We start from the raw sequence: 21,297 nt of genomic DNA on the forward strand, positions 1-21,297 counted from the left end.
CCTGACTTCCCTTATTCCAACTTATCAGGCAGCACCATTGCTTTTTCCCTTTTTCAGACATCAAAGTAGCCAACTCCCTTCAGTGCACAATGTCTTGAAAGAGAAGTTAACTTGTTTAGGCTCACAGCACATAGTGACACATGCAGGCCTTAAATACAGAAAAATAGGAACCTGGGGAAGAATTTCTTCCACATTCATCCTGCTTCTACTTTGTGAAAGTCCTGCAAACACCTAACCGTTGTCTCTCCCCTCAAAGTCTATTCTTCCTTCCCCCACCATAAGCTTTGAGAATGAAGACTACAGAGTCTAAAGTCATTGCCCTTCATTGATACCTTGGCACCATCTAATGTCTATCATGAAAAAGCCATGGAACAGATGGTGTCTCAGTTTCAATATCTTATCACTGATGCTTCTCACCCTTTGTTCTGCTGCCACCTCCTCAGCAGGTGCAGATTTACATCTTCAGGCTGCACACAAGAAGGCTCTTGCACATGGGGCTTAGGGAAGACTCCACTGATTGTCTGGCAGCACATTAGACTGTTCATGTCTCTCCTGCCACGAAGCTCCTATGCTAACAACAGGTTCCTTCTCTCGTTTTTTGACTTCTGTTCCCATCTTTCAACTTTTTCCATTAAAATAATTCCACTACATCCAGATCTTCCATGCTCATTTTCATTGTGTATCAAAACTGTTTTTTAAAGACTCTCACCTTCCACCCTAAGATGCCTCTTAGAAACTGTCAGCTATTTTTGGGAAAAGGCACCTCAGTTGCCAAGAAGATTCTCAGAACATTTCTGCCTGATGGATGCTATACATACCTTGAAGTTTTGAATCAAACACTAAGAACTAATCATAAGACTTCAAAACTAACATTAGTAACCAGTCCTGGGCATATTCCTAAAGTATCAGAACCAATGAAATTAATGCAGAGAAAAATCTGAGCTTCAGGCAAATCTAAAGTAGACAGTAAGGTGCTACTTACCCCTGTGTGACATGAAGTTAGAGATTCACATGAGGGAGTTAAGGCTCAGAGAGGAATGGAGACTTCCACAATGGACTAGGGTAGACTAGCATTGGTGTATAAGCTTCATGGTTGCATGCAGGACAGGACCATGTCCCTGCATCACCTAAAAGATCATCATTCTTTCCGTGAGACTGGAGAAGGGTATGCGGGTAAGCTTGTAAGAACTTCGCTCTTATTCCCCTGAAGCCTACTGCTGGCACTCTGACAATCACACAACCACTGTCTCTTCCAATGGCCCCTTTCTTCATCTTTTCCAGGTTCAACAATAACACGCTACATGGATCCAACTACCATCCAAGACTCCTTACAACTACTGAGCTCAGTGCTTGAAAATCTGAGAGAAATTCTGATGTCAGGTAAGGGGCTTGTTTAATGAGAACTGAGGAGTCTGGATTCAGAATTAAACTTAAACCGAGCTGGCAGCTGGGAATGGAATTCTAGTCCACAAAGATGTTGGCTCTTCACAGGTGAGCCTCTACCTGTATGGGGATCTGGGAGACAGAACTAAAATGGAAGATCAGAGGAGACAGGAAGGAATGCAACTTTTAAGTCACACACAAGAAAACAGGCTAGAAATGACCTGACTGGGCCCGGCAGTTCTATAGTTACCAAAGACACATGAAGAACCTAGAACCCATGGGGGACAGACGTGAGCACAGTCCAAAGGGCACCCAGAGTTCAGTGCAGAGCATGAGTGGGTTCTGAAATGTCAGGGATCATACAGGTCCTGAAGTTCCAAGATGGTCTATTCCCTTCAGTCTGGCTTCCTTTATTTCAACGTACCCAGGCCACACATGGCCTCTTCCTCTTCTCAAGCATCAAAGTCGCCACCTTTCTCTAGTGCACAAGGTTTAGAGAGAGAGATTAACTTGTCCAAGCTCCCAGCACACAGAGATACATGCATGTGTGGAATCCAGAACAATGGGAGTCTGAGGAAAGATTTTCTCAGCCTCCATCCCGCTGCTGCTCTCTGAGAGTCCTGCCCACACCTTGTGTTAACTTCAAAATTAATTCTGAATCATCTCACACAGCAAGGCTTAAGTATGGAGACACAGATTCAAAAGCCATCATCCCTAGTTGTGACCTTGACATCATTTAATGTGTGTCTTAGAAAAGGCCATTCCAGAGATAGTATCTCTGTTTCATTATCTGAGCATTCACAGTGCTCAGCCTTTGTTCTGATGCCACCTCTCCAGCATGTGCAGATCTCACATCTTCAAGCTGAACACATGAAGGCCCTTGCACTTGGGGCTTAGGGAAGACTCCAGGGATGATATTTTTGTGGAGATTAGATTGTTCGTGTCTCTCTTGCCAAAAAAAAAAAACTTGCCCCTATGCTATCCAAAGGTTTCTTCCCTCATTTTTTGTCACTATTCTCATCATTCACATTCTTCCATTAAAATAATTCCACTCCTTCCCAAAGTTCCATGCTCAAATTTCACTGCGTAATAAAACTGTGTTTTAAAGACTCTCACCTTCCTCCCTAAGGTGCCACTTAGTAACTGTCAGCTATTGCTTGAAATATGTACATAAGTCCCCAAGAAGTTTCTCAGAATCTTTCTGTCTAATGGGCGTAAGTCCATAAAAATAAGAATGCTTATTGGTCCTGGATATATTCCTAATGTATCAGAACCAATGAAATTAATGCAGGAAGAACCAGACTTCATGGCAATCCTGAACTATACAATAAGATGCTACCTATCCCTGTGGGACCCACATGAGGAAGCTGAGGCTCAGAGAGGAATGGCGACTCACACAAAGTACTAGAGTACTAGAATAGGTGTGTGAATGATAGGGTCCCAGTAGAGGGCTGTGTCCCTGCCTTACCTGTAAGAGGCTGAGGAGAAGAATATGAGGGTAAGCAGATAGGACCCCTGCCTTGACCCTGATTCCCACTGTTGCCCCTCTGACAAACACAATCACTGTTTCTTCTCATGAACCTTTCTTCATCATTTCCAGGCTCATCAATCACACCCTCCATGGATCAGATTACCCTCCAAGGCTCCTTAAAACGACTGTACTTAAACTTAAGAAGTCTGAGAGAAACTCTGATGTATGGTAAGGGACTTGATAAATGAGAACCTGATATCTCTGGATTCATAACCTAATGTAAACATAGCTGACAGCTGAGAAAGGGACTTCTAGTCCACATAACATAGAAGGAGGTTCTTACAGGTGAGCCTGCCACTGTATGGGAACCTGGGACATGCAACTCAAATGTAAAATCAGAGGAGGAATGCTAAGAGTCACAGGCTAGAGATGATCCCTCTGGGCTCGGTAGTACCCAAGTCGCATTTGATCCTTGAAGAAACTGGAAATCCATGGTTATCCAAAGTAAACCTAGTCCAAATGTCACCCATAGTTCAATCAAAATATGAGTGGGTTCTGAAATTTCAAGGGTCATGCAGCTCCTAGATTTCCAAGAAGTTCTCTTCCCTTGAGATATACCCTAAAGACAGGGAAAGCTCTTGCCTCAGCGTTAGTCTAACTTCCCTTATTTTAACTTATGCAGGCAACACCCTTGCCTCTTCCTCTTTACAAGCACCAAAATAGCCACCCCTCTTCAGTGCTCATGGTCTAGAGGGAGAGGTTAACTTTTCCAAGCTCATAGCACATAGGGACAGATGCAGGGACATGGGAAATTACTTCCTACTCTTTCATCCTGGTGCTACTCTGTGAAAGTCCTGCCCACACATAACCCTTGTCTCTCCCTTCAAAGTGCATACTTCCCTGGCTACAATAAGCCTTCAGAATAAAACTACAAAGCCAAAAGCCGTCACTCCTAGATATCACCTCGGCATCATTTATTGTGAGACATGTAAAAAGTCCTTCTACAGATTATGTCTCATTTTCATTATCAGAGTACTGCTCACCCTTTCTCCCACTGCCACCTCTCCAACAGGTGCAGATCTCACGAAATCAAGCTGCACACACGAAGGCCCTTGCACCCGGGCCTTATAGAGGACTCCACTGATAATATTATAGCAGATATTCTCCTGATCATATCTCTCTCCCTAAAAATGTTCCTCCTAGAAGTTACCAGCCATATTGTTCTCCCAATTCTCGTCATCACTATTCCAAGCTTCCAAGTTTTCCCCTGAAACAATTTCACTCAATCACAAGCTTTCATGTTCATATTTCATTGTCTATCAGAATTGTGTTTTAAATATTTTCACCTTCCTTCCTAGCTCACAAATGCCACTTATTATTTGAAATATGTACCTCAGCACCCAAGAAGTTTGTCAGAATCTCTCTGTCTCTTAGACACTATACCCACCTTGAAGTCTTGGATCCAACAATACGAAAATATTAAGTTTTCAAATATAAGATTATTAACTCGTTGTGGATGTAGTCCTATAATACCAGAACAGGTGAAATTAATCAGGAATAATCTGAGCTTGAGACAATCTGAACTACATTGTAGGATGCTACCTATCCCTGTGGGACATGAGGTCAGAGTCCTATATGAGGGAGCTACAGCTCAAAAGAACTGGAGACTCACACAACAGAGTAGAATACACCAGCATAGGCGTGGGAACTTCGTGGTCCCAGAGCAGGACCCTTTCCCTGCAACACCGCAAGAGCATCATGCTCTCCATAAGACTGGAGAAGGGTATCAGGGTAAGTAGGTACAACCCCAATTAGGAAGCTCCTGGAACAAGGTGGCCTCCAGCTGAAAGTCTTAATTCACTGCTCAGGTGAGATGAGCTTCTTAAAGTGAAGCAAAGACATGTATAATGTCATATCATGTGTAAATAGAGAGAATTTGGCTTCTTTTCCTACTTGTTTCCATTTAATTTCCTTCTCTTATTGCTCCAGCTACTGCTTTGAGCACTATATTGAAAAGAAATTTGGGAGTGCTGGAAAAGTATCTCTGTATTTGAGACCACTGGCTGTTCTTTCAGAAAACCTGGATTTAATTCCCAGCACACACATGACAGCTCACAATTGTCTGTAAGTTCAGTTCCCCGGGTATCTGACAATCTCTTCTGACCTTTGAGGGCACTGCACAGACATGTATACAGGCAAAACATAATTACACATAGAATAAAAAGTAAAATGAGAAAAAATATTTTAAAGAAAGTAAAGGAATGAGAATAGTGGACAACCGTATCTTATTCATGATTTTAATAGGATTACTTTGAGATCTTTCTCCATTTAGGAAAATGTTGACTGTGTGTTTGTTCTAAAGAGCATTCATTGTGTTGAAGTATGGGTCCTTTGATATTGTTCTCTGTACAACTTTTCTCATGAAGGAATTTTGAGTTTTGTCAAAGACTTTTTATACATCTACTGAGATAATCATGTAATTTTTCTTTAGACCCATTTATATGATTTATTATCTTAATTAGTTTATATAGAGTCTTGGGGTTTCTGTTGCTGTAAAGAGACAAAATGACCAAGGCAACTCCTATACACATGATCATTTAATTGGGGCTGCCTTAAAATTGTCAGAGGTTCAGTTTATTATCAACATGGTGGGAGATGGTGGCATTCAGTCAAACATGTGGAGAAGATGTTGAGAATTCTACATCTTGATCTGCAGGCAGTAGGAGTCTGTGTTCACATGGACACAGCTTGAACATAAGAGACCTCAAAGCCCACCTCCACAGTTACACACGTCGTCCAAAGTAAACCATACCTCCTTATTGTGCCACTCCCTATTCTGGTCACTTTCTTCCTAATAACCGGTTATTTACATTAATGTAACACAATTTTTTAAAACCACAGAGACAGATAATGAGGTTAAACCTGAAAGTCAGAAAAGCAAAACTACCAGCCACTGGCTCATATTCTTAGGAAAAAATCATAAGGCCGGCACAAAGAAATCCAATTAGGTCAAAACAAACTGAATTAAAATGCCCATGATTTATTAAATGCTGCACTCTCAGGTGGCCGAGAGCATGGCAGGGGAGACAGAAAACTGGGGGCCACATGCCAAATCTGGGACCACGTGTTCCTCCTCTGGGAGCCCACTTAAATACCCTGTGGGAGTGGTCCTGTAAGGATGACTAGGGGTTTAACTCTCTGATGTTCAGGCTTGCTTTATTTAATAATGTACAAGTGAAATATCACTGCATGTTTCTTAAGAATTTTTTTCATCTATGTTCATTAGGGAAATTGGCATGTAGCTTTTGATAAATTTTTGTTTTGTTGTGTGGTTCATGTGTGTGTGTGTTTATTAGTTTACATGTTAGAGTTGTACTGGCTTCTTAGAAGGAGTTTTGAAGTGCTCCTATTTCTAAGTTAATTGGGGTTTTGTTTGTTTGTTTGTTTGATATGATTTTTTGGCTTTGTTTTGAATAACTTTAGAAGGATTCTTGTAGAACTTTCTTTTCAATAAAATAAACTACTTTATTAGGAGAAATGTTAAAATGGGAGAAAATTTGACTGAGCTAGTTCGCTGAAAGCATCCAACAAGGAACACATAAGCTCCTCAGGCAATGGATTTCAACCTTCCTTGTTTTTATTGTGTTATTCATTTTTCTCCACTTCCCTTCCTCCTCTCCGCTCCCCTTCTACACTCTCCTGTGACCCACATGCTCCCAATTTACTCAGAAGATCTTGTCTTTATCTACGTTCCATGTACATTAGATCCATGTATGTCTCTTCTAGGGTCCTCTTTGTGGTCTGCGTTCTCTGGGCTGGTGGACTCTGGGCTAGTTTGGTATTTTTTTTTTTTGCTTTATGTCTAAAAGCCCCTTATGAGTGAGTACATATTATATTTGTCTTTCTGTGTCTGGGTTGCCTCACTCAATATGGATTTTTCTAGATCCATCCATTTGCCTGAAAATTTAAAGATATTATTTTTTATCACTGAGTAGTACACCATTGTGTAACTGTACCACATTTTCTTTATCCATTCTTCGGTTGAGGGGCATCTAGGTAATTTCCAGGTTCTGGCTATTATGAATAATGCTGCTATGAACATAATTGAGCATATGTACTTTAGGTATGATTGAGGTGTCTTTGGGTATATGCCCCAAAGTGATATTGCTGGGTCTTGAGGTAGATTGTTTCCTAATTGCCCAAAAAATCCCCATACTGATTTCCAAAGTCGCTGTATCAATTCGCACTCCCATCAGTGATGATGTAAGTCACAAGATAACCCCACACTAGTTTAGAATTATGATTAATAAAAGGGTTATTTCTTTAAGGGGAAAACTTACAGATCACTGTCCTAGACAACAGTCCGCTGCACAACCAGGAACAGAGTCTAGCAGCCAGAAGCAGGAGCCTTTAGAAAGACGGTGGGCACACTGCTACCACTGCTTTTTAAAAAGTGTTATTTTTATTTTTCCATTCAAAAATTTACACTTTCTCCCTTCCTCCCATTCCCCTCCCACTCCTCCAACACCCTCCTCCCTCCCCCTCCCTGCTTGAGAGAGCCCTGTGGAAAGTCCAAGGCCCTCCCCCTACATCCAGGCCTAGGAAACAGTACGTTCAAATAGACTAGCATCCCAAAACACTAGTACATGCAGTAAAAACAAGTCCCAGTGCCTTTATCAATAGCTTCTCTGTCAGCCCCCATTGTCAGCCACAATCAGAGAGTCTGGTTTGATCACATGCTCGTTCAGTCCCCGTCCAGCTGGATTTTGTGACCTCCCATTAGAACAGGCAACTGTCTCAGAGGGTGGACCAACCCCTCACGGTCCTGACTTCCTTGCTCGTCTTCTCCCTCCTTCTGACCTTCAACTGGACCTTGAGAGCTCAGTCCATGGAACTGATGAGATTCTCTGTCTCTATCTCCATCTTGTCGCCAGATGAAGATTCTATGGTGATATTCAAGATAAACATCGGTGTGATACTGGGGCAAGGACAGTTCAGGCACCCTCTCCTCCGTTGCCCAAGGACCTAGCTGGGGACATCCCCGTGGACACCTGGGATCCCCTCTAGAAACAAGTCTCTTGCCAACCCTAAAATGGCTCCCTTAACGTAGATATCTTCTTCCCTGCTCCTATATCCGCCCTTCCTCCATCTCCACCCTCCCATTCCCCCAAGCTCTCCCTAGTCTTTCCCTTCTCCCTTCCCTCTCCCCCTCACCCCTTCCCCCAACCCCAGCCCCACCCCTACCCCAACTCCCATGCTCCTAACTTTTGCCCAGCAATCTTGTTTGTTTCCAATTTCCAGGAGGATTTATATATGTTTTTCTTTGGGTAGATCTTGTTATTTGGCTTTCTAGGCTTGTGAACTATAGACTTAATGTCCTTTTTTTATGGCTAGAGTCCACTAATGAGTGAGCACATATCATATTCATCTTTTTGCATCTGGGTTATCTCACTCAGTAAAGTGTTTCCTATTTCCATCCATTAGCATGCAAAATTCAAGATATCATTATTTTTTTTACCACTGAGTAGTACTCTAATGTGTATATATTCCACACTTTCTTCATCCATTCTTCCATTGAGGGGCATGTAGGTTCTTTCCAGGTTCTGGCTATTACAAATAATGCTGCTATAAACATAGTTGAACAAATGCTTTTGTAGTATGATTGGGCATCTTTTGGGTATATTTCCAAGAATGGTATTGCTGGATCCTGAGGTAGGCTGATTCCCAATTTCCTGAGAAACCCCCACACTGATTTCCAAAGTGGTTGCACAAGTTTGCATTCCCACCAGCAATGGATGAGTGTTCCCCTTACTTCACATCCTGTCCAGCATAGGCTATCATTAGTGTTTTTGATTTTTGCTATTCTGACAGGTGTAAGATAGAATCTCAAGGTGTTTTGATTTGCATTTCCCTGATAGCTAAGCAGGTTGAGCATGACCTTAAGTGTCTTTTGGCCATTTGAACTTCTTCTGTGGAGAATTCTCTGTTCAGATCAGTGCCCCATTTTATAATTGGGTTGATTAGCCTTTTACGGTCTAGTTTCTTGAGTTCTTTATATATTTTAAAGATCAGACCTTTGTCTGATGCGGGATTGGTGAAGATCTTCTCCCATTCAGTAGGATGCCTTTTTGTCTTAACAGTGTCCTTTACTTTACAGAAGCTTCTCAGTTTCAGGAGGTCCCATTTATTCAATATTGTGCTACTGGGGTTATATGTAGGAAGTGGTTTCCTGTGCCCATGCGTTGCAGTCTATTTCCCACTTTCTCTTCTATCAGGTTCAGTGTGGTCGGATTTATTTTAAGGTCTTTCATCCATTTGGATTTGAGTTTTGTGCATGGTGATAGATATGGATCAATTTTCATTCTTCTGCAGGTTGACATCCAGTTATGCCAGCACCATTGTTGAAGATGCTTTCTTTCTTCCTTTTTGAAAATCAGGTGTTCATAGGTTTCTTGGTTAATATCCGGGTCTTCAATTTGATTCCATTGGTCGACATCTCTGTTTTTATGCCAATACCAAGCTGTTTTCATTACTGTAGCTCTGTAATAGAGTTTGAAGTCAGGGATGGCAATGCCTCCGGAAGTTCCTTTATTGTATAAGATTGTTTCGGATATCCTGGGCTTTTTGTCATATAATGTTGATTATTGTTCTCTCAAGGTCAGTGAAGAATTTTGTTGGGATTTTGAAGGGGATTGTGTTGAATTTATAGATTGTCTTTGGTAGAGTTGTCATTTTTACTATGTTGATCTTACCCATCCAAGAACATGGGAGATCCTTCCATTTTCTGGTATCCTCTTCAATTTCTTTCTTCAAAGCCTTAAAGTTAGTGTCAAATAGTTCTTTCACTTCCTTGGTTAGTGTTACCCCAAGATACTTTTTTTAAAAAGATTTATTTATTTATTATGTATACAACATTCTGCCTCAGTGTATGCCTGCATGCCAGAAGAGGGCTCCAGATCTCAGTACAGATGGTTGTGAGCCACCATGTGGTTGCTGGGAATTGAACTCAGGACCTCTGGAAGAAGAGCCAGTGCTCTTAACCTCTGAGCCATCTCTCCAGCCCCTACCCCAAGATACTTTATGTTATTTTTAGCTATCATGAAAAGTGAAGTTTCTCTGATTTCCCTTTCTGTTTCTCTATCATTTGTGTATAAGAGGACTACTGATTTTTTTGAGTTGATCTTGTGTCCTGCCACATCACTGAAGGTATTTATCAGTTGTAGAAGTTCTTTGGAAGAATTTTAGGGGTCACTGATGTACATTATCATATCATCTGCAAATAACGAAAATTTAACTTCTTCCTTTCCAATTCGAATTCTCTTGATCTCCTTATGTTCTCTTACTGCTATTGCTAGAACTTCAAGCACTGTGTTGAAGAACTATGGTGAGAGTGGACAGCCTTATCTTGTTCTTTATTTTAGTGGAATGGCTTGGAGTTTTTCTCCACTTAATTTGATAATAGCTGTTGGTTGTTGTATATTGCTTTTATTATATTTAGGTATCATGCTTGTATCCCTAACCTCTCCAAGACCTTTATCATAAAGGGGTGTTGAATTTTTTCAAATGCTTTTTCAGCATCTAATGAAATGATCATATGATTTTTTTCTTTCAGTTTATTTATATGATGGATCTCATTGATAGATTTTCGTATGTTGAACCAATGCTGCCTCTCTGGGATGAAGCCTACTTTTTCATAATGGATAATTTTTTTGATGTGTTCTTGGATTCTGTTTGCCAGTATTTTATTGAGAATTTTTGCATCCATGTTCATGAGCGAGATTGGTCTGTAATTCTCTTTCTTGGTTGAGTCTTTGTGTGGTTTGGGTATCAGGGTAACTGTAGTTTCATAAAAAGAGTTTGGTGATGACTCTTCTTTTTCTATTAATGTGTGAAACACATTAAGGAGTATAGGTATCAGCTCTTCTTGGAAGTTCTGGTAAAATTCTGCATGAAACCCATCTGGTCCTGAGCTTTTTTTGGTTGGAAGGTTTTTTATGACAGCTTCTATTTCCTCACGATTTATAGGTCTATTTAAATTGTTCACTTGTTCTTGATTTAATTTTGGTATATGGTACTTATTTAAAAACAAGTCCATTTCTTTTACATTTTCCAACTTTGTGGCATATAGGCTTTTGTAATAAGACCTAATGATTCTCTGAATTTCCTCAGTGTCTGTTGTTATGTCCCCCTTTTCATTTCTGATCTTGTTAATTTGCATGTTCCCTCTCTGCCTTTAGATTAGTTTGGATGGGGGTTTGTCAATCTTGTTGACTTTCTCAAAGAACCAGCTCTTTGTTTTACCGATTCTTTGGATTGTTTTCTATGTTTCTATTCTGTTGATTTCAACCCTCAGTTTGATCATTTCCAGTCTTCTACAACTCCTGGGTTAGTCTGCTTCTTTTTTTTCTAGAGTGTTCAGCTGTGCTGTTAAGTCTCTAATGTGAGCTTTCTCCGTTTTTTTTTAAATGTGGGTACTTAGAGCTATGAACTTTCCTCTTAGCACTGCTTTCATAGTGTCCCATTGGTTTGGGTATGTTGTGTCTTTATTTTCATTGAATTTAAGGAAGACTTTAATTTCTTTCTTTATTTCTTCCCTGATCCAGGTGTGGGTCAGTAGTTGACTGTCAGTTTCCATAAGTTTGTAGGCTTTCTGGGGGTAGAATTGTTGTTAAATTCTAACTTTATTCCATGGTGATCCAATAAGACACAGGTGGTTACTAAAATTTTTTTGTATCTGTGGAAGTTTGCTTTGTTACTGAGTATGTGAACTATTTTTGAGAAGGATCTATGAGATGCTAAGAAGAAGGTATAATCTTTCCTATTTGGGTGGAATGTTCTATAGATGTCTGTTAAGTCCATTTGATTCATTAGCTCCATTAGTTCTCTTATTTCTCTGTTAAGTTTCTGTCTGGTTGACGTGTCTATTGGTGAAAGAGGAATGTTGAAGTTTCCTACTATTAGTGTATGGAGTTTGATGTGTGCTTTGAGTTCTAGTAATGTATCTTTTACATACGTGGGTACTTTTATATTCGGGGCATATATATTCAGAATTAATACTTCATCATGACGAATTATTCCTGTTATGAGTATAAAGTGTCCATCTCCATCCCTTCTGATTGATTTTAGTTTGGAGTCAATTTTGTAAAGATATTAGTATAGCCATACCCCCTATTTCTTAGGTCCATTTGATTGAAAAACCTTTTCCCAACCCTTTACTCTGAGTAAATTTCTGTCTTTGTGGGTGAGGTGCGTTTTTTTGTAAACAGCAGAATGTTGGATCCTATTTTTACATCCATTCTCTTAACCTTTGCCTTTTTATAGGTAAACTGAGACCATTGATATTAAGTGATATTAATGACCAGTGGTTGTTACCTCCAGTTACTTTTTTTTTTTGGTGGTAGACTTTGGGTGTTTCCCTTCTCTGAGTTGTGTTTTTGGAGGGTTGTTAGATGTCTGAGTTATTATAGGTGTTGTTGAATTCCCTGGGTTGTGATTTTTCTTCTATTACTTTCTGTGAGGCTGGTGTTGTGGCTATGTATTGTTTAAATTTGTTTTTATACTGGAATATCTTGGTTTTTTATTTTTATTTATTTATTTGTTTGTTTTGTTTTGTTTAGTTTTTTGAGACAGGGTTTTTCTGTGGCTTTGGAGCCTGTCCTAGAACTAGCTCTGTAGACCAGGCTGGTCTCGAACTCACAGAGATCCGCCTGCCTCTGTCTCCCAAGTGCTGGGATTAAAGGCCTGCACCACCATCGCCCAGCCTGGAATATCTTGTTTTCTCCATCGATGGTGAAAGGCAGCTTTGCTGGGTATAGTAGTCTGGGCTTGCATCCATGGTCTCTTAGTTTCTGCAGCACACCTATCCAAAACCTTCTGGCTATCATGGTTTCCATAGAAAAGTCAGGTGTAATTCTGACAGGTTTACCTTTATATGTTACTTGACCTTTTTCCTTTGCAGCTCTTAATATTCTTTCATTATTCTGTAGTTTTGTGTTTTGATTATTGTATGTCAAGGGGATATTTTTTGATCCAGTCTATTCAGTGTTCTGTATGCTTCTTGTACCTTCATAGGAATATCCTTCTTTAGGTTGGGGAAGTTTTCTTCTATAATTTTGTTGAATATATTTTCTGGGTCTTTGAGCTGTAATTCTTCTCTTTCTACCCCTATTCTTCTTAGGTTTGGTCTTTTTATGTTGTCCCAGATTTTCTGGATGTTTTGTGATGAGAATTTGTTGCATTTGCTGTTTTCTTTGATCAGTGTGTTTATTTCCTCTATAGTATCTTTAGCACCTGAGATTCTTTCTTCTATCTCTTGTATTCTGTTGGTGATACTTGTCTCTGTCGTTTCTGTTCGTTTACCCAGGTTTTCCATTTCCTACCATCTCTTAGTTTGTGTTTTCTTCATTGCGTCCATTTCAGTTTTCAGTTCTTGAACTGTTTCCCTTACCTGTTTGATTGCCTTTTCTTGGATATCTTTGAGGGATTTATTAATTTATTCTAACATTTGTTAGTCTTTTCATCCATTTCTTTTCTTTGGGGGGGGGTTATTGAGACAGGGTTTCTCTGTAGCTTTTGGTTCCTGTCCTGGAACTAGCTCTTGTAGACCAGGCTGGCCTCGAACTCACAGAGATCCACCTGCCTCTGCCTCCTGAGTGCTGGGATTAAAGGCATGCACCAGCACTGCCCGGCTTTCATCCATTTCTTTAAAGGAGTTTTTCACATCCTGTTTAATGATCTCTAACATTTTCATAATGTTACATCTAAAGTCTATTTCTTCTACTTCTTATGGATTAGGGTGTTCAAGTCTTCCTGTTGTATGTTCACTGGATTCTGGTGTTGTCATGTTGCTTTTCAGATTGTTGGAGAAATTCTTGAATTGGCGCCTGCCCACTTCTTTCTTCAAATGCTGTTAGGAGAGTCTTGGCAGCTTGGTCCAATCTTTGCTGTGGATACCTCTGTACTTGGGGGTTTTTCTTGGTCTGCCCTCTCTTAGGTCCCCTCAGCAATGGAGTTGTCTCTCAGCTCCTCTCCACTCTGAAGAAGGCCCTCCGAACGGAACCTCTGGTAAAGGATCCAGGTCACTTGCTTGCCAGGGACCTCACAGACAAAAGGGCAGCCTTGCTGGGTGCAGGCTCAGTAGAACAAAGAAACTCCTGCAGCAGTTGCCCTCACCACTTTGTCCGCAGACCCTCAGTTCCACAGCAGGCTGTGTTGGGGAATCCTATGACCCTGCAGATGGGAAGGGGTGCCTGGGGGCAAGCTGGCATTTGATAAGAAGAGAAAGGCAGTAGCCAAGGAGAGACTCTTCCACTGAAGGACCAGAAACTTTAGGGGATTGGATAGTGCCTGTGTTCCCTTTCCAGGGTGTCCCATCGGCCATTCGGGTACACACTCACCTCTCCTCATGGCTCCTCTGGTACAGCACTACTGCTGCTTTTTAAAGCAAAAGAGACCATGTCCATGTGGGTTGTTATCTTAAAGGATATTGGCTGAAAGAGCTGAATGTGCTCCACAGCACCTCCCCCTTTTGTTTAAATAAGAGAGTTCCAAACCCAGTACAAAACTATATATACTAGGAACAGATATCAAGTATAATTAGAACTACAACCTGCATAAACAATATTAAGCAAGGAACATAAGCTAAATGTTTTAATAAACATTCTATCCTATGGAGTCTAAGTCTTGTATAGGAAATGGATTGTCTAGATCGTAAGAGTACAGTAACTATGACTATCATTTTCAACCCCATCAAAGGCCTGAGAAGAAGATAATATTACTTGAGCAGGCAGGAAGTATAATCAAGTAGCTTCCAAACTGAGCGATATATGACAGAGACAATTAGCTACCTGAGCAATCACCCAAAGTCTCATTTTGCAACCTTGAAGAAACCAACTTTGGCCAAGGCCTAGCATAACTGACAGACCATTTTCAGAGGAAGGAAAATTTTCAAAATCATCTTACCCTGTCTTGGCATGATTTGACAGTCATGCTTATCATTCTGTATATCATGTAACTTGTCACTGGTTGAGGAATCATCAGTTCCTTGCCCAAAGGCAAGTTTTGCCAAGAAGAAAACAAGCTCCAAGTGGAGTGTCTCTGGTGCTCAACATTCTCTCAGGAATTGACTGTTGCTGTCAGAAGCAGTCATGTCTCATGTCTACAGAACCCTGAGTTATTTAAAGCCATGTTCCACAGATCCTTGAAGTGGTTGAAGATTGCCTATCTAGACAGTATACAGTCTCTATGTATCTATATTACCTAACTGATCTGACTGTATGTACAACAAACATGAGCAACTATTGGCCTATAATAATTAATACCTGTGTAAATTAAAGACTAAAAGTTCATGTCAGAATATTAAATAATCTATAAACAAATGTGCAACAAATGAGAACAATGACCTCAAAATGTAAACAGTCTGTAAGTATCTTGATCAGATGTAGGAGTAATATATAATACAATATGAAAATATATCCTAAAAGTTGTCTCAATATATAAAATGTCCTAAACAGAGATAAGATTATATATATATACAATCTGACAAATAACTTTGCATAGGTGTACAAATAATGTACATAAAAAAATAAATATAATTTGAACTTGTATCAATATACAAAACTTTACCAATGTAAATTATCAATGAATAATAGCTCACAAGTGTTCACTCTATTGCCCACTATTACTATCCCCCTTGTTTTAAACAAACATATTTATCACCTCTATCTAATATAAGTAATAATCAACAACCCCTAAACAGTGTTCCCAACCCTAAGGACAAGCTTTTTGGGGATGGGGCATCATCTTCTAAAATTGCTTCCTGCTGTCATGGGGGCGATGTTCTCTTAACGGGATTCTGCAAAATTAAAGTGATGGTTAAGTTTCAAAATTACTGTCTAGTATAGTTACAAACAATTTCTGAGCAGTAAATAGATAGGGCTTGTTTTTCAAAGTTCTTATTTGGAGTTTGGTCCAGGATGTCTTAAAAAAGGTGCACCATTTCAGCAGCTGGTACCCAAAAAAGCAGTTATATAATAGCACTGTCTGCATCATGATGTCATCTCAACTAGATGGAATTGTTGCTGTGGTGCCCCATCTTCTTCCTGAAAACTTCAAAGATAACTGCAGGAAAAAGATCTATAGGAAAATCTATTGTTCATCATGGAAAACTTAAACATCATTCATATAAACATACATTAAATGAAGAACATGATTTATGAAATAACATGGAGAAAATAAGATTTTTTCCCTAAAGTCTTTTTTCGGCACCAAACCAGATGGCTCGCAATATGAGACAGAAACTCTAAATGTTCCCTTTAACAACATGCTTGTATTTAGAGAAGAACAGAGCCATTGTCTGTAGTAATAGGAGCGGCGGGGCTGAGTCCCCAACACCCCAGCCGCCTGCTCGGCTAGCTTTTGCCCCGAAATAACAACACACAAACTGTATTCATTTAATCACTGCTTGGCCCATTTCTATCTAGGCTAATTCTCACATATTAATTTAGCCCATTTCTAATCATCTGTGTAGCGCCCCTAGGTACACTTTCCGGGAAGATTCTAGCCTTTGTCCATCCTGGGTCGGAGCTTCATAGTGTGCGTCTGCCTGGGAGCTGGGAGCATGGCGTCTCTCTCTGAGGTGTCTGCTCCTGAGAGGAGAGCTTTCAAGTCTGAGCTCACTTCCTCTTCCTCCCAGCATTCTGTTCTGTTTTCTCCTCCCACCTATCTCCTAACCAATGAGAGCCAAGCAGTTTCTTTTTATTTAACCAATGACCTTCCTCCATCAATTGTCCAGCTCCAAAACCAGCTGAATCTATTAATGTGTTTGTGTGTGTGTGTGTGTGTGTGTGTGTGTGTGTGTGTGTGTGTAAATGTAAGCATAACCCAAACCTTGATTTATAAACCATACTCTGTTTTCTAGATGCTCATTAATATATAGTTAATTTTTCTTCTGTCAGCATTCAAGTATCCAGGGTCTCTTGAATTTTTGATGATGTCTACTTTTCTGTAAAGATAAGAGCAGAATCCTGCCCTAATACTTATGAGGTTTCCTTACCACCTGTATGATTGTCACCATTGTGGATGAGCTGTCATTTCTCTCTTTCAAGAGGCTTCTCCTTTTCAATGTGAATCTATTAATTTTTCTTCTCCTGTGGAAATGAACAAAACCCCTTCCCAAATGCAGTACATCACCTGGTTTCCATGGTGAGGTCAAAACATCCTTGAAATATACTGGTTGATTCAATTCAATAGTTTTTTCCATTATCCAATGCCTCTCTGCTGCTGTTGTTTCTTTCTCATTAGCATTAAAAAAATTCAAGGTTATATTTCTAGGGGTATTTTCTATCCCTTTCTGTTTGTTCAGCATATCCTTTATAATAAGATTTGACCTTTCTATAACTGCTTGACCTGTAGGATTATTTGGTATACCTGTAATGTGCTTTATATTATAATAAGCGAGAAAAATGTTTCATTTTCTTAGATATACATGTAGGACAATTGTCTGTCTTTATTTGTGCAGTTATACCCATGATGGCCATAACTTCTGATAAATGAATCAGCCTTTTCTGAGCTCAAGGCAGTTGCCCATTGAAAACCTGAGTACGTGTCTATGTTGTGGTGTACATATTTTAATTTACCAAATTCCGTAAAGTGAAACACATCCATCTGCCAAATGTCATTCCTCTGAGGACCCTTTCAGTGACTCCCTGCAGGCAACGGTGTTTGATTATAGAAAGAGCAAGTAGGAAACCTCTTTATAATCTCCTTAGCTTATAGCGATGTAATAGAAAACTCTTTCTTTAAACCTTTGCTATTGACATGTTTTTTATGAAATTCAGAGGCCTGCAACACACTTCCAATCAGTTATTGATCAATTTCTTCATTACCTTGTGCTAGAGAACGTAGCAGACCTGTACAGGCTCAGATGTGTGTTATGTATATAGGACAAAGCTTATTCCAGATTATGCTTTGCACCTGGATAAATAATGAAATCAATTCTGTATAATCTGGTATAAATTCAGCCATTTCAATATGCAAGACAACTCCTTCTGCATATTGTAAATCAGTAACTATATTGAGAGGTTATTTAAAAACCTTTAGTACCATAAGAATAGCATTTAATTCTGCCTTCTGGACAGAATTATAAGGGCTTTGTTCCACCTTACTTAATTCTTCTTATTTTTAACTTACCTTCCCTGATTTATTTGCATCAGTATAAAATGTATGGGCTCCAGTTATTGACGCATCACATACAATTTGGGGAAGAATCCAAGAAGTTCTCTTTATGAGGTTATGTCTATCACTTTTGGAATAAGTGCTATTAATTTCTCCAAAAAAATTAGCACAAGACCTTTGCCAGGGTTCGTTATCTTCCCATAACTATTTTATTTCTTCATCAGTAAAAGGCACTATAATCTTTGCTGGGTCTATACCTGCTAATTGTCAAAGTCTCAATTTACGATTTAAAATTAATTCAGAGACATTTCCACATAAGTTTTTACTTTGTGTATGTGGTAAAAAGATCCATTCTAAGATGATATCATCCCTCTGCATTAAAATTCCTGTGTTAGAATTTCTAAAAGGCAATATGACTAGAATACAATTAAGATTTGGATTCACCCTATCAACATGTGCCTCTTGTAATTTCCCCTCAACAATCTTCAATTCCTTTTCCACTTCAGCTGTTAATTCAAGTCTTTATCACCATCTAAGGTTTTGTTTAAATGGATTATTAGATCAGGTGTTATCCCAACAGCCAGTCGTAGACTGGAAATGTCTCCTAATAATCTTTGAAAGTCATTAATAGGCCACAACCGTTCTCTTTTAATTTGTGCCTTCTGTTTTCTAATTTTCCATAAACCTATTCTGTAATCTAGGTAATTAACAGAATCTCCTCTTTGAAACTCTTCAGTAGCATTTGTAATCCCCATTTCGGCAGACTTTATTTACTTCTTCAAACATCCTTTTTAAAGTAACTATATTTGAATCCCATAGAAAAATGTCATTCATGTAATGACAAATTATAGACTTAGGAAATTGGTTACATATTATTTCCAGTGGCTGGCTGACAAAGTATTGGCACAGGGTGGGGGTTTGAGCATTCCCTGTGGGAGGATGGTTCATTGATATCTCCTAGTAGGATGAGAATTAAGTAGGCACTGTGAAGGCAAACTTTACTCTATCCTTTTCTTGTAAAGGTATAGTGAAGAAACAATCCTTTAAATCAATAACTATAAATGGCCATCCCTTTGGTAACAGAGAAGGCAGTGGAATTCCAGACTGTAGAGGGCCCAAAGGTTGATTAGCTCTAAGATCTGTCACCATTCTCCATTTTCCAGATTTCTTTTTAACAACAAATACAGGGGAGCTACTGGATGATCCCATAGACAGAATGAGGACAGAGTTGTGTCTGTGAACTCATCCTTTATACTCAGCCCTAAGAGCAGGTCTGGCACAGAGTAAGATGTCAATAAATATCCGAAATGGAAATGAACATCATACGTTATTATTATTATTGTGACTATTATTATTAGCCAAGTGAAGACCTGAACTAAATTCTTCTGCTCTAAACCTCACATTCTTAGCACCCAAAATGTGTATCCAGTATGCTGTACAGCTTAGAGAGGTGCCATAGTTGTTGAAAGGGGGAAAGAATGAAACAAAGAATAAACAACTCTAATGTGTTCCTTTATGCTCCATCTTTCTCTCCATAATGTATTAAACATTTCAGAAATACATCAAAGCGAAGGAAGAGAAAACTTTTACCCCACACAGACCTGGAAAACAAATGATTTGCTGCAAAATTTCACACAGCTACTACTTGTACAAAAACCTTGCCCAAGAGGATTGGAGACCGTGGTATGGGAAAGATGGCATAAATATAAAAGAGAGGAAAGAGGGCATCTGATTGAGATCCAAAACTTATTTTGTCCAAGCCCGGGTACCCAGAAGGAGCCTCAACTTGTTGTATTAGAGGGGGCGGCTGGAACTGGAAAGTCAACACTGGCCAGAGAGGTGAGGAGAGCATGGGAGGAAGGTCAGCTCTACAGAGATCGCTTCCAGCATGTCTTCTACTTCAGCTGCAGAGAGCTGGCCCAGTGCAAGCAGCTGAGTCTGGCTGAGCTCATAGCAAAAGACCAGACTGTGCCAGCAGCTCCCATCAGGGAGATCCTGTCTCACCCTGAGAAGCTGCTCTTCATCCTGGATGGCATAGATGAGCCAGCATGGGTTTTGGAGGATAATAATCCCAAGTTCTGCCTGCACTGGAGCCAGATACAACCTGTGCACGCACTGCTGGGCAGTTTGCTGGGGAAATCTGTCCTGCCTCAGGCTTCCTTGCTGCTCACAGCTCGAACCAAAGTTCTGAAGAACTTCATTCCTTCCTTGAGGCAGCCACGTTGGGTGGAAGTCCTGGGCTTCTCTAAGTCTGGACGGAAGAAATACATCTACAAATATTTCAGAGAGAAAAAAGAAGCAATGGCAGCTTTTAACTTGGTTAAATCAAACCCAGTGCTCTCAACACTGTGTGTGGTACCCTGGGTATCCTGGCTGGTCTGCACCTGCCTGAAGCAGCAGATGGATCGGGGACAAGACCTCTCACTGACCTCACAGACCACCACAGAGCTCTACCTGAAATACCTTTCCCAGGCTCTCTCAGGTCATGCCCTGGGGAACCAGCTCAGAATACTCTGCTCTCTGGCTGCTGAGGGAATCTGCGAAAGAAGGACCTTGTTCAGTGAGAGAGATTTTTGGATCCAAGGATTGGATGATGATGACATTGCCACTTTCCTGAAGATTGGCATCCTTCAAAAGCAGCCCGGATCTCTGAGTTACAGCTTTGCCCACTTGTATCTCCAGGAGTTATTTGCAGCAATGTTCTACGTCTTGGAGAATACTGTGCTAATATATCACTATATGGATGCCTACACAACTGTGGAAGCACTGAAGGACGTCTATGGAAGACATGACCTACTTGAGGCACCCACTGTGCGCTTCCTATTCGGTCTTTCAAGTAAAAGAGGAATAAGAGAAATGCAGAAGATCTTTGCCTGCAGTTTGCTTCAGAAGACAGGCTTGTACCTACAATGGCACATCCTAGAGGAAACCCAATACCATCAACCAGATCCTCTGGGTTTACTCCATTGTCTGTATGAGACTCGGGATGGGGACTTCCTGAGAGAGGTAATGCACATTTTTCAGAGAACAATGGTGCATGCCTCAGTGGATATGCTACACCCAAGGTTCCAGAAAAGCATTAACCACTTGGTGGTCCAGACAGACGTGGAACTCATGGTGGTCACTTTCTGCATTAAGTTCTGCCACCATGTGAAAAGGCTTCAGCTGAACGCTTGTGGACAACAGGGACACACGCTGGCGGCCCCAAGTATGGTTCTGTGAGTATCCAGACACAGCCCTCTCTCCAGCTTCCCTATGGATTGCATGAG

At 40.2% G+C, this 21,297-nt stretch overlaps 1 protein-coding gene across 8 annotated transcripts in view; it reads left to right on the forward strand.

The window, feature by feature from the left end:
• LOC142860488 (NACHT, LRR and PYD domains-containing protein 1a-like) overlaps nucleotides 1-21,297 on the forward strand; it is a 132,683-nt gene that overhangs the window by 72,641 nt on the left and 38,745 nt on the right. For 5 of the 8 annotated variants that reach the window (XM_075991821.1, XM_075991818.1, XM_075991822.1 and 2 more), the window contains 3 exons: nucleotides 1,282-1,380; nucleotides 2,984-3,082; nucleotides 19,584-21,246. In XM_075991821.1, coding sequence (XP_075847936.1) covers nucleotides 1,282-1,380; nucleotides 2,984-3,082; nucleotides 19,584-21,246 — 1,861 coding nt within the window. The remainder of the gene's footprint in view (nucleotides 1-1,281; nucleotides 1,381-2,983; nucleotides 3,083-19,583; nucleotides 21,247-21,297) is intronic. The other 3 variants (XM_075991824.1, XM_075991823.1, XM_075991825.1) reach the window with 1 other exon arrangement.

Source organism: Microtus pennsylvanicus, chromosome 11, assembly GCF_037038515.1.
Source record: "Microtus pennsylvanicus isolate mMicPen1 chromosome 11, mMicPen1.hap1, whole genome shotgun sequence".
Lineage (NCBI taxonomy): Eukaryota > Metazoa > Chordata > Mammalia > Rodentia > Cricetidae > Microtus > Microtus pennsylvanicus.